The following is an 11,378-nucleotide window of genomic DNA, read 5'->3' as shown; positions in this document are numbered from 1 at the left end:
GGACATTCCTTGGTCCTCTGTGACCAAAACCTCCTGGCAGCATCTTCCCCTCCCTCGGTCAGGAGCTGCTCCTGAGGTGTTGCCGTGACTGCAATTAGCGTTTCAAAGAATGCAAACGGCTTAAAATAATGATATTCATTAGGCAAAAAAAATAGGTTAAAATGATCCAGGTTTCAGGCGGAAAAATGAACTAAGATAACGTAATTAATCATGGGGGGGAAAAAAACAACCCAGCTTAAAATAATGCAATTTTATATTATTTTGTTTGTGTAATTAATGGTGCAAAAAATTGCATAAAATAATGCAATTAATTATGCCAAAATTCCATGAAATTATGGAATTTTGTATAATTTGCTATAACACAATAATGCAAAAAAATACTTAACACAATTGATGATGAAAAATATACTTCAAATGCGATAATGCAGCATTTGCTTAAAATAAGGCAATTATGTGTGCAGGATTTGTTTCAGTAACGCAATTTTGCATAATTTGATTTAAATAATTCAATCGGCAGTGCAAAAAATGCTGAAAATAACGAAATAATGCAAAAACTTGCTTAAAATAGCAAAACTAACAAGCAAATCTTGCATTAAGGCAGTTTTGAATAATTTGGTTGAACGCAATTAATCATGCAAAGAAAAATGCTTAAAAGAACTCAATTGTAGAAATCAGGGTGTTTCCCCGCACACCCGGAGGCTCGTCACGATGTAATTAACCCATAATTAATCCGTAATTAACACGGAATTAATCCGCGGCAGCGCTCGGGCCGGGCGGGTGGCGCCCTCTGGCGGTCCCGGTACGGAACGGGCGCGGCGCTCCCGGTACGGACCGAGCGCGGCGCTCCCGGTACGGAACGGGCGCGGCGCTCCCGGTACGGACCGAGCGCGGCGCTCCCGGTACGGAACTGGCGCGGCGCTCCCGGTACGGAACGGGCGCGGCGCTCCCGGTACGGACCGAGCGCGGCGCTCCCGGTACGGAACGGGCGCGGCGCTCCCGGTACGGAACTGGCGCGGCGCTCCCGGTAGGGACCGAGCGCGGCGCTCCCGGTACGGAACCGGCGCGGCGCTCCCGGTACGGAACCGGCGCGGCGCTCCCGGTAGGGACCGAGCGCGGTGCTCCCGGTACGGAACTGGCGCGGCGCTCCCGGTAGGGACCGAGCGCGGTGCTCCCGGTACGGACCGAGCGCGGCGCTCCCGGTACGGAACGGGCGCGGCGCTCCCGGAGGTGCCGCCCCGGTCCTGCGATGCTCCGGGAGCACCGATCCGTCTCCGGACGGAGACTCCGTGAGCCTGGAGCCCTCCGGGATACCGGGCGTGCCCGTCGGTCCTCTGCGAGTCGCGGGGTCCCAGGAGGGAGCGGGACCCCCGGGGATTCAGAGGTGGGTGGCACCTTCCCCGGGGCGGTGACACCAGAGGGGACAGCGCTTGGGTGCCACCGGAGCCGCCAGCCCCGGTGTAGCCGGTGTTTGTTGCAGGAGGTGAGACCCCCCCAGCCCAGGGTGGGAGTCGTGGCGGTGAGAGGGGCCCTGGGATGGAACGGGACCCCGGGGACGCAGATCCCCCCTCAGCCGGGGGCTGCTTCCCTTTCTGCCCCACTCCCCGTGGCGGTGACACCAGAGGGGACAGCGCTTGGGTGGCACCGTGCCCACCAGCCCTGAGGACAGCCGGTGCCAGCTCCGGGGGCACGAGGGAAGCCGGGACCCCCGAGGCAGCGTGGGGAACACTCGATATTAAATACAGCTGGGGTTGTGGTTGGGAGAATAATAAATAGGCAATAAATAGCGATAAATAGTGGGGGGACAAGGCACAGGGACACGCTGCAAAGGCACAGGGACACACCACAGCGTTCTCCCGTGGTGCTGACAGCAGGAATAGGAATTGGGGCGCTCCCAGCCCCCCTGCTCTGCTCCATGCCCCACCCAGGACGCAGCAGGGTCTGGCAAAACCCCCACCATGGAGTCGGGGCCATCAGAGCACCTTCTCTCTGTCACTTCCCCGCTCGCTCCTTGTGCGACTCCGTCACCACTTGCTGCAAGAGGAGAATTTGGGGATCAATCCCATGGCAGGGTTGGGCCTCTCAGACAGGGCACCCCCAAATCTCACCTGCCCGTCCCGTGTCTCGATGGTTTTGATGAGCACCATCCTCCGTGCTGGGCTCTCCGCAGGCTGGGGCTCCAGCACTGGGCACAGAGGAGCCATCAGCACCCTGTGCCCTGCCAGACACCCTGGGCAGGAGCACAGGGACCTGCCCATACCCACACAGGGTCTTTACCCCAAAGGAAAGACCCCCAGACATAACGGGGGACCCCCAGCTCGTCGCTCACCTGAGCTCCTCATGCTGAAGGAGAGGGTGGGCTGCAGTGGGATGGTGATCCTGGGGGGAGAGGGGAATGAGGAGGGGCTGGGTCTCCTGGACATTGCCAGTGACCCTGACTCTTCCACATTCCAGTCTGTGACCCATATGCCAGCTCAGCTGGGGGCTGTGCCAGGCTGGCACCTGAAGCGGAGCTGGAGGCAGCTCCCCCACCATCCCCTGGCCTTGCCTTTATCTCGGCAGCAAGAAGCTCCCATGGGAACCTCTTGTTTTCCTGTGGGAACAAGGCCTGGAGCTGCCTCCTCCCAGGAGAATCCCACAATAACCTGGATGGCTCAAGGCGGGGGACCTTCCCCCCTGGCAGTGGGGGCACGCAGCATGCCAGGCTTCCCTCACCGGCTCTCCTCGCCCTCCAGCAGCTTGCGGTACGTGGCAATCTCGATGTCCAAGGCCATCTTGACGTTCAGCAGGTCCTGGTACTCGCGCAGGTGCCGCGCCATCTCCTCCTTCATCTGCTGGATCTCCTGCTCCAGCCTCCCCACCACATCCTGGTAGTTCCCGATCTCCTCCCCGAACTCATCCTCCATCTCCTGCATCTGCCGCTGCAGCGCCTCGTTCTGCGGGGGGAGAAGGGGCTGCCAAGGGCCGGGCTGGGGTCTGGTTCTTGCACCCCCCTCAGACACTCCCCGGCTCTCACCACGCTCTTCAGCCCGTCCACCTCGCAGGTCAGGCTCTGGATCTGCCGGCGGGACTCGTTCATCTCCTGCTTGGCCAGCCGCAGCGCCTCGTGGTTACGGTTTGCTGCATCCGAGAGGTCGGCGAACTGCGGGGGCACGGCGAGTCAGGGCTCTGGGAGGGCTCAGCCGCCCCAAAATCCCTCCCAGCCCCGGGTACCTTTGACTTGTACCACTCCTCGGCTTCCTGCAGGTTCTTGACGGCGATGCTCTCGTACTGGGTGCGGATCTCCCGCAGCGCAGCCGTCAGCTCCGGCTTGCACACCTCCACCTCGGCCAGCCCCGCCGGGCTGGGGCCGCTCACCTCCAGGTCCCGCAGCTCCTGCGTGGGTGCGTGGGCATCACGTCGTGGCTCAAGGACCTGACCTGTTCCCCCTCCCCACCCCATCCCACCCCGGCCCCCACCTCCTCGTGCAGCTTCTTGAGGAAGCCGATCTCGTCCATCAGCAGCTCGACCTTGCGCTCCAGCTCCAGGCGAGACAGCGTGGCGTGGTCCACGTCCTGTGGGAGAGGCTGGGATGAGCTGCAGGGCAGCGTGGAGAGGATGAGGTGATCCTGGAGCCCCCCCGGGGTGGTGGTGGTGGTGGGCACAGGTTCAGCCCCACCCAAACCCTGTTTTTGCCCTGGCACACGCAGGGCTGACCCAGCATCACCCCAAACTCCAGCTGGAGACACCCAGGAGCTGAGGAGGGAGGGAGGTGTGGAGGGACCCCTGCTTTTGGGGCCAGACTGGGGCTACCAGTGTGCACAGCCCTGGGGGTACCAGGGACACAGAGGGTGCTCAGCTCTGGGGGTCCCATCCTGGCCCCCCAGGAAGGTGGGACCCTGCTCCGATTGGTGTCATTCACACCACCAGCACCTCCGAGAATTGGGGTTCCCCAGGTTTATTCCCAGTCCCCTCCACCCACGGATCACCCACGGATCACGGGTACCGCATGGGGAGATGCGAGTGCCCTCACCTTGCGGAACAGCACCAGACTCTTCTCGGCATCCTCGCGCTTCTGTGTCTCGTCCTGCAGCCTGGGGACAGCCGGGGATGAGAGGGAGGTGGAGGTGCAGACCACCTCCTCCTGTTGCACACACAGCGGGGGCGATGGATGGGGCGACCCCCAGCGCTCACAGCAATCCCCTCCCGGTGTCCCCACCCTTGCCCTGCCCCTCCCAGTGCCCCGCCCTTCCGCAGAGCCCACATCTCCCAGTGCCTCCCAGTGCCTCCCAGTGCCCTCCGTGCATCCCGGGTGCCTTTCCCAGTGGCTGCTGAGCCTATCCCTTCCCAGGGTTCTTCTTCCGCGGACATTCACCAGTCCCTACCCCGACTTCCCCGGGGCTCCCCCATCCCCATCCCGCTGCGTCCTCCTGTCCCCATCCTGGTGCAAGTTCCATCCTTCCATCCCATCACATTCCTCATGCCAGGAGATCCCCCAGTCCCTTTCTGGAACATCCCCCAGTCTCCATCCCGACACATCCCCGGTTCCCACTGCAGTTCATCCCTCATCCCAGTTCATCCCTCATCCCGGTGCATCCCTGCTCCCCGGCACATCCTCCAGTCCCCACCCCTGCATCCCTCATCCCGACGCATCCCTGATCCCCATCCTGCCGCCTCCCCCGGCCCCACCGCCGGCCCACCGCTGCCTCAGGGCCGCCAGGTCGGTGGCGAGCCCGTCCCGCTCAGCCTGGAGCCGGTCCCGGTCGCGGCCGAGGCGCTGCAGCCGCTCCCGCAGCCCCCGCAGCTCCCCCTGCACCAGCCCGGTGCGGGGCCCGGTGGCGGCGGTGGCGCGGCCCAGGGCGGCGCGGAGGGTCCCGTTCTGCCGCTCCAGCGCCCGCACCCGCTCCAGGAAAGCGGCGAAACGATCGTTCAGTGCCGCCAGTTCCTCCCGCTCCGCGCCCCGCGCTGCCGCCGCCGCCGCCAGCCGCTCTGGGGCCACGGTGAGTGGCGGCGGCATCCCGGGCTCGCGGTCACGGCGGCTCATGGCTGCACCGGGAGGGCGGCGGCTGCCGGTATCGGCTGTTTATAGCGGACAGCGGCTCCGCCCCGCCGGGGGGACCCGGGGGTACGGGACAGAGAGAGGGGAGGGGTCTCCCAGCCAGAGGGAGGATCCGGGGCCGCAGATTTCCCCTCGGAGGGGCGGGGAAAGGGGTTGGGGGTGGTCGGGGACACCCCTCGGGATGAGGGGCAGGCGCTGCAGGACGTAGGGCCGCAGGCATTCTCCTTCAGGGGGGCTCGGAGACCCCCTTGGGATGGAAGGTGAGGGGCTGGTGGGGTGCAGGCAGAGGAAGCCAGCAGCGCCAGGGGTAAGCGGGAGAGGATCCGAGGGTGCCCGGGAGACACAGGATCCCCCCCGGTGCTGCATCAGAAGGAGAGACCCTTATGGGATCCCCCCCCAGCAGCATGGGGGTACAGACCCCCCCAGCTGGGATGCAGAGAGGGTCTGGGGGCTGCAGGGCTCAGGCAGAGCACCCCTCTGAGCTGGGTCCCATCCTGCACGGGGTGCTCAGCATGCAGGGAGGGGGGACCCTCTCATGCACCCCCCTCCCTTTCTGTCGGGGCCGCGGTGACTCGGCTCCGCGGGAGCTGCCATGCGCGGGGCAGCGCAGGACAGCGAGCTCTGCAACCCCCCCGAGCCGCCCCTTTCCGGGCAGCTAGGGCGGCACTTACGGGAAGGAGTCGGTGCCCTGCCCAGAGGCTGTGGGGAGGGTCCCCCCCCGCCCAGGACCCCCCCCCCAGCTCTGCAGAGAACCGCACCGAGAGTGGCTCTGTGCCAGTAGCAGCATGACACCACGTCCAGCCCGTCTGCACCAGGCTCTGGGCAGGACTCTAGGGACGCTCAGGGGTACCCCCCCCCTCACCTGGTGACCCCCAGTGCCAGCAGAACGCTGAGGAGGACGTGAGCCCCCACCCACTGCAGGCAGCCCAGCACGGCAGTGCCAGCTCATAGCACAGGACCCAGCCAGGGACCCCAACCCCACACCACCCCCCAGCCTCTCCCAGCATAGCCCCTGTGCCAGCTGGCAGCAGGGCCGGGCAGCCAGCCCAGCTGAGGCCCCCTCCTCCCGTGGGACGTCCCCCCAGGTCACCACAAGGCAGATTGTCCCAACACAATGAACGAGGCAGCTTTGGAAGGAGGCATTTTAATGAGCGGCACCACAGTGTAACACCAGAGACAAGGCACTAGTATTCTTCCCCTTCCTCATCGCCCTCGATGCTGTCAGCCCCCACCTCCTCATAATCCTTCTCCAGGGCAGCCATATCCTCACGGGCCTCTGAGAACTCGCCCTCCTCCATGCCCTCCCCCACGTACCAGTGCACGAACGCCCGCTTGGCGTACATCAGGTCAAACTTGTGGTCCAGGCGGGCCCAGGCCTCAGCAATGGCCGTGGTGTTGCTCAGCATGCACACGGCGCGCTGCACCTTGGCCAAGTCGCCCCCGGGCACCACCGTGGGCGGCTGGTAGTTGATGCCCACCTTGAAACCAGTGGGGCACCAGTCCACAAACTGGATGGTGCGCTTGGTCTTGATGGTGGCGATGGCGGCGTTGACATCCTTGGGCACCACGTCCCCGCGGTACAGCAGGCAGCACGCCATGTACTTGCCGTGCCGCGGGTCACACTTGACCATCTGGTTGGCCGGCTCGAAGCAGGCGTTGGTGATCTCGGCCACCGTCAGCTGCTCGTGATAAGCCTTCTCAGCAGAGATGACCGGGGCGTAGGTGGCCAGAGGAAAGTGGATGCGGGGGTAGGGCACCAGGTTGGTCTGGAATTCCGTCAGGTCGACGTTCAGGGCTCCGTCAAAGCGCAGCGAGGCCGTGATGGAGGACACGATCTGGCTGATGAGGCGGTTCAAGTTGGTGTAGGTGGGACGCTCGATGTCCAGGTTGCGGCGGCAGATGTCGTAGATGGCCTCGTTGTCCACCATGAAGGCGCAGTCGGAGTGCTCCAGGGTGGTGTGGGTGGTGAGGATGGAGTTGTAGGGCTCCACCACGGCCGTGGACACCTGCGGGGCCGGGTAGATGGAGAACTCCAGCTTGGACTTCTTGCCGTAGTCGACAGAGAGCCGCTCCATCAGCAGGGAGGTGAAGCCAGAGCCGGTGCCACCGCCAAAGCTGTGGAACACCAGGAAGCCCTGCAGCCCTGTGCACTGGTCAGCCTGCCAGGTGGGAAGAGGAAAACAAGACTAAAGTGTCAGTAATTCTGAACTTCAGCTGCTTCTGACTTGCCCAGAAAGGCAAATATTCCTCCCAGGATGGCAAATATTTATCCCAGGATCTCAGGCCCAGGGATAGGTCCAGGGAAAGGGACCCCTTCCTGAAGGGATTTGGGGACACTCAGTAGAGATAAGGAGGATCATGTTTACTCCACACAGCAGAAGTTTCTCCTCACTGAGGCCACATGAGGATAGTATTAGGGTGTTCCAGCACCGTGGCAGGAACAACCAGGTTGGGGGACAAGGTGGTCCTAACCTTACACATTCTACACTGACTCATGGTGGATACCCCAGCTCTTGGGGTACAACCCAGCAGGCTCTGGAAGTCAACCATGGCTTCACCCCCTTTTTCCAAAAGGGTGCAGCAGGAACAGGCTCTTATCCCACAAGAGCCCACGGGCAGCCAGCTCAGCCTTTGATGTGCCAGGAGCTCCGGGAGCAGAGCCGCTGGCACAGCAGGTCCGGCCACCCCGGCGCCAGACCCAGCGTGGGAACCAACGGTTCAAAGAGCTTGGGCAGCCACACCAGTCAAACCAGTGCTGCACCAGCACCCAAACCATCTGTCCTGGCCCCCCTGCCCTGGCCATGGGGCTTCCCACCCTCCTCCCCTTGGCAAGGCTTAACACTGGGCTAGGATAGGGCCAGCAGGTCCCTTGTAGGACAGCCCCACCCTCTGCCCCGAAGTGCCCATGGGCTGAAAGAACCTGCCCAGGGACACCTGGAGCTTCCCTTTGTCCCCACATCCCCCGCAGAGATGAACCCACCCCATGAGACCCCACAGGACACTCACCAGCTTGCGGATGCGGTCCAGGACCAGGTCGATGATCTCCTTCCCGATGGTGTAGTGCCCGCGGGCGTAGTTGTTGGCCGCATCCTCCTTGCCCGTGATCAGCTGCTCGGGGTGGAAGAGCTGCCGGTACGTCCCGGTGCGCACCTCGTCTGCGGGGACAGCCCCGGGCCCCGTTAGCGCCCGGCGCCCGCCGCCAGCGCGCGCCCCGCCGGCCGACCCCCGTGCCCTCACCGATCACCGTGGGCTCCAGGTCCACGAACACGGCCCGGGGCACGTGCTTGCCGGCGCCCGTCTCGCTGAAGAAGGTGTTGAAGGAGTCGTCCCCCCCGCCGATGGTCTTGTCGCTGGGCATCTGCCCGTCGGGCTGGATGCCGTGCTCCAGGCAGTACAGCTCCCAGCAGGCATTGCCGATCTGCACGCCCGCTTGGCCCACGTGGATGGAGATGCACTCGCGCTGCGGGGGCACGCGGCACCGGGTCACCCCTTTTGTCCCCCCTCTGTCCCACCCCAGCACACACCGGGCTGGCACCCAGCTGGGAAGGGTCCCTGCCCAAGCCTGGCTGGGGCCAGATCCTACCCGGAGCTGTTGCAGGGAGTGCTCAGTTCTGGGGGTCCCATCCTGCCCCTCCCCACTGAGGGGCTGAGCAATAACGCGCTGGGCACAGGCTCAGCCCCCCCAAACCCTGTTGTGCCCTGGCTCACGCAGGGCTGGCTCAGCTTCACCCCAAACTCCAGCTGGAGACACCCAGGAGCTGAGGAGGGAGGTGTGGATGAACCAGACTGGGGCTACCAGGGACACAGAGGGTGCTCAGCTCTGGGGGTCCCATCCTGCCCCCCCAGGAAGGTGGGACCCTGCTCCGTTGGTGCCATTCACGCCACCAGCACCTCCCGTGAGCCAAGAATTGGGGTTCTCCAGGGTTATTCCGGTCCCCAGCATTCCCAATCCCCTCCACCCACAGATCACACAGCGGCAGGGACACTTCGGTCCCTTCCCAGGGGGCTGCTCATCATTTATGAGGCAGCCCTGGAGCTCACGTGGAAGAACGTGGAACGTTCCTCACCCTTGGAACGTGGAGCCAGTCTGTTCTCCACCAGCCCTTGCACAACCCCGGACTGTCCCGGTGCTGCCGCAGCCCTGAACCGCGGTTATGGGCGCCTGGCAGCCAGTTCCAGCCGGGCAAGAGCAAACTCTGCTGACCGGGAGGACTTTCCTCGTGGCAGCCGCTCGTGGTTGTGGAATCTGCCCCGGCTGCCATCGCCCCACACCGCCGTGACTCACGCCCACGCGTGTCCCAGCGAACAGAGCCAGGAGAGGGTGGCAGCGGGGGTGCCCCCAAACCCTCTCTTGTCCTGTTCCTCTCCCGAGGGGGGCTGCGGAGCCGTGTGTAGTACCCGCGTGGGAGCCCAGGACTCGCGATGCCACTCGGCGTGTCCCCACGCATTTAGCAGGGAGCCCGGGGAGGATCGGCACAGACCAAAGGTGGAAGCACCCTGGGCAGCGACCCCCGCCTGGGGGGGCACCCCCCAGCACCCCCACCTCAGGTCCTACCCAGCGCGAGCAAGAACTCGGCAGCCCCACGGGGCGCCCTGAACTCGCGAGGAACTCCCAACCCCTCCAGCGCCCAGCCCCACGTGCTGCTGGGGACGTGGGGGGGCCCCGGCACGCAGCCGCCTCGCAGCCCCCCGCGCTGCCCGGGGGTCCCGCACTCCCGGGGGGTCCCACCCCGCTCGGTGCCCCCTCGGGAAGCCCGCAGGCCCCCAGCCCTCACCATGGCCGCTCGCTGCCCGAGCTGTTACGGAGCCGTTGAGGAGGGAGGCGGCTCCGTCCCGTGGGGTACCCCACTTATATCCCGGGGGCGGGGCTTCGGGTGGGCGTGGCCATGGGCGTGACCCGCGTGGCTTTGCTCCGCCCCCGGGCCACGCGGTGCTACGGCCACGCCCACCCCGCCCCGCCTCGATTCTGATTGGCCGGTTCGAAAGTTGGGGAGTGCGTGTGCGCGGTGACGTCAGCGGAGTGGAATGCGGTGGGAGGGAGGCGGGGAGGGGCGAGGAGGGGCGGGGAAAGGGCGGGGAAGGGGCGGGGTCTCGTGGGAGATGGGCGTGACCATGGGCGGGGAAAGAGGGGCGGAGGGTTGGGGGCCCCGAAGGTTGGGGGTCCCGAGGGTTGGGGCTCCCGAGGGTTTGGGGTCCCGAGGGTTGGGGGCCCCGAGGGCTGGGGTCCCAAGGGCTGGGGGCCCCGAGGGCTGGGGTCCCAAGGGCTGGGGGCCCCGAAGGTTGGGGGTCCCGAGGGTTGGGGGTCTCGAGGGTTGGGGGGTCCCGAGGGCTGGGGGTGTTGGGCGGGCAGACAAGGCGCCATTGGCGGGGTCAGAAGGGTCGGAAGGCATTAGGGGCAGAGGGTCGGGGGAACACTGGTGTGGGGGGGCTTTAGGGGGCTCTACGAGAGGCTTTAGAGGCGGGGGGCTTTGCGGTATTGAGGCGGTGGGCTCAGTCGGCGGCTGGATGTGTCCCTGAAGCCCCTGTCCCCATCCTTAGGTGTTGCATCTGCCCAGGGAGCGCCCCGGCCCCGCGTGGGTTGGAGGCCTCGGGGGTCCGGTAATCCCTCTCCGCACCCCCGTACCCATCCCGGTTCCGTTCCCGTGGGAAGCCCCGCGGGCTCCCGTCGCGCCGGCTCCTGTGACCGCCGCCGCCCTGCTCCCTGCCAGCCCCGGGGCTGCTCCCCGGGAGAACCCACGCGGGGCAGGTCCTGTGGGGCAGGACGGACGGGGCCGGGGGAGCATCTCACGCCCACCCCCGGGGTGCAGTGCCCCGTCCCACCCTGCCTCCCCAGCTCTGGGTTGGTTTGAAGGTAGGAGTCACGTTCCAAAAGCCAGAGAGGGGTTTGGGACAGCATGGGGACAGAATTACAGACCCCACGCTCCCCGGTGTCAATCCCTGGGCACCCTTCCCAGCCTGGGCACCTCAGTGTCCCTCCCCTCCCTGAGCCCCCGCTGTCCCCGCACTCCCCGGGCACATTCTCGGTGCTGGCACACGCCCGGGGCCGGGGTGCCCGTTGTCCCAGCAGCACCCACCCCTGAGCCCCCGATACCACCGGAGCCCCCCGAGACACCACCCCGCTGGTTCCGGGGCCCTGCTGGGGGCCAGGGGATGCTTTAGGGGGGCCGGGCCGAGGGCGGACCCCTCCGACAGCAGGGTCTCTCCCACCTCACCCCCACCCCTCCGCCGCCCCGCTCCTTTATTCCCGGCTTTGCCGCATTGCGGAACCGCCCCACACGCAGGCGGTGCCGCAGCCCCCTCCCCACGGGCAGCGCGCCCGCAGCCCCCCGCACCCCACGGCTGC

General features: G+C 65.3%; 2 protein-coding genes across 3 annotated transcripts; both read right to left on the bottom strand.

Moving 5' to 3' along the window:
• Positions 1-662: 662 nt before the first annotated feature.
• PRPH (peripherin) lies at positions 663-5,478 on the bottom strand. The gene is made up of 9 exons (XM_085563082.1): positions 4,677-5,478; positions 4,010-4,070; positions 3,456-3,551; positions 3,211-3,372; positions 3,014-3,139; positions 2,713-2,933; positions 2,327-2,376; positions 2,106-2,182; positions 663-2,031 (listed from the first exon to the last, which is right to left on the bottom strand). Exons 1-9 carry the CDS (start codon positions 5,018-5,020, stop codon positions 1,990-1,992), a joined length of 1,179 nt encoding a protein of 392 aa, XP_085419208.1. The 5' UTR covers positions 5,021-5,478; the 3' UTR covers positions 663-1,989.
• A 685-nt stretch (positions 5,479-6,163) lies between these two features.
• On the bottom strand, positions 6,164-9,859 carry LOC110477082 (tubulin alpha-1C chain). 2 transcript variants are annotated; one of them, XM_085563081.1, is made up of 4 exons: positions 9,103-9,859; positions 8,273-8,495; positions 8,042-8,190; positions 6,164-7,194 (listed from the first exon to the last, which is right to left on the bottom strand). In XM_085563081.1, the coding sequence occupies exons 1-4, from the start codon at positions 9,481-9,483 to the stop codon at positions 6,220-6,222; spliced, it is 1,728 nt and encodes a 575-aa protein (XP_085419207.1). In that variant the 5' UTR covers positions 9,484-9,859; the 3' UTR covers positions 6,164-6,219. The 2 variants fall into 2 exon arrangements, with proteins under 2 accessions (XP_085419207.1, XP_021398180.1); XM_021542505.4 differs by having other exon boundaries at positions 9,811-9,859.
• Between the last annotated feature and the right edge of the window lie 1,519 nt (positions 9,860-11,378).

The sequence above is a fragment of the Lonchura striata genome, chromosome 29 (genome assembly GCF_050655825.1).
Source record: "Lonchura striata isolate lonStrDom1 chromosome 29, ASM5065582v1, whole genome shotgun sequence".
Lineage (NCBI taxonomy): Eukaryota > Metazoa > Chordata > Aves > Passeriformes > Estrildidae > Lonchura > Lonchura striata.
This window is presented reverse-complemented; position numbering and strand designations above follow the sequence as displayed.

Coding starts and splice junctions, on each gene's coding strand:
- PRPH (XM_085563082.1), bottom strand. CDS start 5,020: ATGAGCCGCCGTGACCGCGAGCCCGGGATGCCGCCGCCACTCACCGTG. Junction 4,071..4,676: donor CTGGCGGCCCTGAGGCAGCG/GTGGGCCGGCGG, acceptor GGCTGTCCCCAG/GCTGCAGGACGAGACACAGA. Junction 2,032..2,105: donor TCGAGACACGGGACGGGCAG/GTGAGATTTGGG, acceptor CTCCTCTTGCAG/CAAGTGGTGACGGAGTCGCA.
- LOC110477082 (XM_085563081.1), bottom strand. CDS start 9,483: ATGCGTGGGGACACGCCGAGTGGCATCGCGAGTCCTGGGCTCCCACGC. Junction 8,191..8,272: donor CCTGGAGCCCACGGTGATCG/GTGAGGGCACGG, acceptor CTGTCCCCGCAG/ACGAGGTGCGCACCGGGACG. Junction 7,195..8,041: donor TGGACCGCATCCGCAAGCTG/GTGAGTGTCCTG, acceptor CCCACCTGGCAG/GCTGACCAGTGCACAGGGCT.